General features: G+C 56.2%; 1 protein-coding gene across 1 annotated transcript in view; it reads left to right on the forward strand.

The window, feature by feature from the left end:
* Positions 1-3,184, forward strand: part of TNXB (tenascin XB) — a 62,475-nt gene that overhangs the window by 13,251 nt on the left and 46,040 nt on the right. Inside the window, 2 exon segments of the mRNA XM_075071491.1 lie at positions 662-955; positions 2,297-2,590. Of these exon segments, the coding sequence (XP_074927592.1) occupies positions 662-955; positions 2,297-2,590 (588 nt within the window).

Genomic DNA, 3,184 nt, shown 5'->3' on the forward strand with positions numbered 1-3,184 from the left:
GGTATCTGATGGAGGGATGAGGGTGTAGGGGATGGAGGGATGGTATCTGATGGAGGGATGAGGGTGTAGGGGATGGAGGGATGGTATCTGATGGAGGGATGAGGGTGTAGGGAATGGAGGGATCGTATCTGATGGAGGGATGAGGATGGAGGGGATGGAGGGATGGTATCTGATGGAGGGACGAGGGTGCAGGGGATGGAGGGATGGCATCTGATGGAGGGATGAGGATGGAGGGATGGACAGAGGAGTTTCTGGGGCTGGATGGGTGTCAGTGGGGCTCTTTCCATCATGTTGGTGGCTATGGTTCACTCCTTCTCTTTCTGTCTTGTTTCTTCTTCCTTCCCTTTCTATCTTCTGTTTCAGCTCAGCTCTCACCAAAGTTTGTGCCAGTTCCTCTGGGCCAACCCCTCTGCGGAGGTGGAGTGGCTGTGGGGAGCCCAGGTGGGAATGCGGGATTCTCTTTGTAGCCATGCACCATCCATCTGTCTGTCCCCAGCTCTCCTTCGCAGCAGCAGGATCCGGCTGTGTCCTGGGACAAGTCCTTGGGGCTCTCTGCCCCCTCCCCTGCTAATCCTCCCTGCAAATCTCCTCTGGCTAGAAATAACCCAGCCCCCCAAGATCCCAGTGAGTCGCCCCCTTCACTCCCCTCTCTCTGTTCCAGCCACGGCACCGACGGAGGCAGTACCCACCGCCCAGCCCAGCCTGGGGGAGCTCTCGGCCTCTGACATAACCCACAACTCCATCCTGCTATCCTGGACCGTCCAGGCTGGGGACTTCGACTCCTTCCTCCTGCAGTACAAGGACGCGGAGGGAAAACCCCAGGCGCTGCCCGTGGATGGGGGATCCCGCGTGGTCACCGTAACCAACCTGGCCCCCTCCCGCAGATACAAGTTCAACCTCTACGGCATCTCCGGCCACAAGCGCCTCGGGCCCATCTCCACCGACACCATCACAGGTCAGCAGCAGCTCCCAGGGCGCCAGCTCCTTCCCCTCCCACCCCCTTTGCTTTGCAGTGTCAGGGACGCTGTCCATTGGGCCAGGACCTTCCCAGGAAGATGCTTCCAAGCCTCCAGCTTCCACAAGCAGATTGGCGGCCATTCAATAGACAGAGAGAGGAGTGTGGATGTGAATGGATGAGTGGGTGGCAGACTGGATAGACAGAGAGCTGGATGGGTGTGTATAGGGCAGATTGAGTGAATGGATAAGAACATGGAACAGCTGCACTGAGTGAGACCAAACTTCCATCTAACCCAGTGTCCTGTCTGCCGAAAGTGGCCAGTGCCAGGTGCCCCAGAGGGAATGAACAGAACAGGGAATAATCCAGTGATCCATCCCCTGTCACCCATTCCCAGCTTCTGGCAAACAGAGGCTCGGGACCCCATCCCTGCCAATAGCCATTGATGGACCTATCTGTCCTCCATGAACTGATAGATGTGTATGGGGATGGATGGATGAATTAACAGTTAGATGGGTGCTGTCTATGGGGGTGGATAGAGATGGATGGATGGATGGAGGGGATGGTAATGGATGGATAGATAAAGGAATGGATATATATGGGGATGGATAGGTGGGTGGATGGATGTGTAGGAGGATGGATGGACAGGCGGACTGGTTCGGGGGGCGTATGGCAAGTGATGGATGGACGGATGGACGGAAGGCTGGGTGGATGTCTATGGGGTTGAATGAATGGATGGAAGTGTGAGTGAATGTGTTTGGGGTTGGATGAATGGACGTACAGACGGTAGAGCGGTTGGATGGGTGTTTTGGGGGATTCATGGGTACATGTATATTTGTAACTCTGGGGCCAGGTTGCATTATCCGCTCCAAGGACAGGGTGGGTAAGGTGATAGATACACGGATGGACGAGTGGATAGATGGGTGTGTATGAGGATGGTGGAGAGCCTGGGAAAAGATAAGTGTCATCCGTTGACATTGGTGGTTTGGTTCACGCCCTTTTCTTTCTGTCTCATTTCTTCTTCCTTCCCTCTGTCTCCTCCCATCTCACTCAGTCTTCACTGAGGTTTGTGCCGGTCACTCTCGGCTGAACCCTCCATGGAGGCAGGATGGCCACGGGGAACCTGGGAATGCGGGATCCTCCATCCATTTGTCTGTGCCAGCTCTCCTTCGCAGCAGCAGGATCCGGCCGTGTCCTGGGACAAGTCCTTGGGCTCCCTGCACCCTCCCCTGCTAATCCTCCCTGCAAATCCCCTCTGGCTAGAACTAACCCAGCCCCCCAAGATCCCAGTGAGTCACCCCCACCTCAGCCTCCCCCTTCACCCCCTTGTCTCTCTTCCAGCTGCAGTGCAGCGGGAGGAAGAAATCACCGCCGAGCCCAGCCTGGGGGAGCTCTCGGCCTCCGACATAACCCACGACTCCATCCTGCTCTCCTGGACCGTCCAGGCCGGGGACTTCGACTCCTTCCTCCTCCAGTACAAGGACGCGGAGGGCAAACCCCAGGCGCTGCCCGTGGACGGGGGATCCCGCACGGTCACCGTCACCAACCTGGCCCCCTCCCACAGATACAACTTCAAATTCTATGGTGTCTCCGGCCGCAAGCGCCTCGGACCTATCTCCACTAATGCAGTCACAGGTCAGCGGCTGCTCCCAGGGCCCGACCCCTTCCTCTCCCAACCCCCTTTGCTCTACAGTGTCAAGGACACTGTCCACTGGGCCAGGGCCTTCCCAGAAAGACACTTCCAAACCTCCGCCCTCCACAAGCAGATTGGTGGCCATTCAATGGGTTGAAGGAAGAATGTGGGTGGGGATGGATGGATAGACAGACAGCTGTATTGTGCATGGGGCAGGTTGAGTGAATGGATAGATGTGTCTAGGAACAGATGGATGGATGAATTAATAGGATGTCTATGGGGACGGATAGAGATGGATGGATGGAGGGGATGGTAATGGATCCATAGAAAGAGGAATAGATATATATAGGGATGATCAGATGATGGGGGGGCAGATGTGTAGCTGATGGATGGAGAGATGGACTGGTGGGCAGGTGTGTATAGCGACTGATGGGTGGACGGATGGCTGGGGGGATGTGTATGGGGATGGACAGGGATGTTTATAGGGATGGATGGATGGACGTACAGACAGTAAGGTGGGTGGATGTGTATGGGGATGGATGGATGGACGTACAGACGGTAAGGTGGGTGGATGTGTATGGGGATGGATGGATGGA

Source organism: Chelonoidis abingdonii, chromosome 12, assembly GCF_003597395.2.
Source record: "Chelonoidis abingdonii isolate Lonesome George chromosome 12, CheloAbing_2.0, whole genome shotgun sequence".
Classification (NCBI taxonomy): domain Eukaryota; kingdom Metazoa; phylum Chordata; order Testudines; family Testudinidae; genus Chelonoidis; species Chelonoidis abingdonii.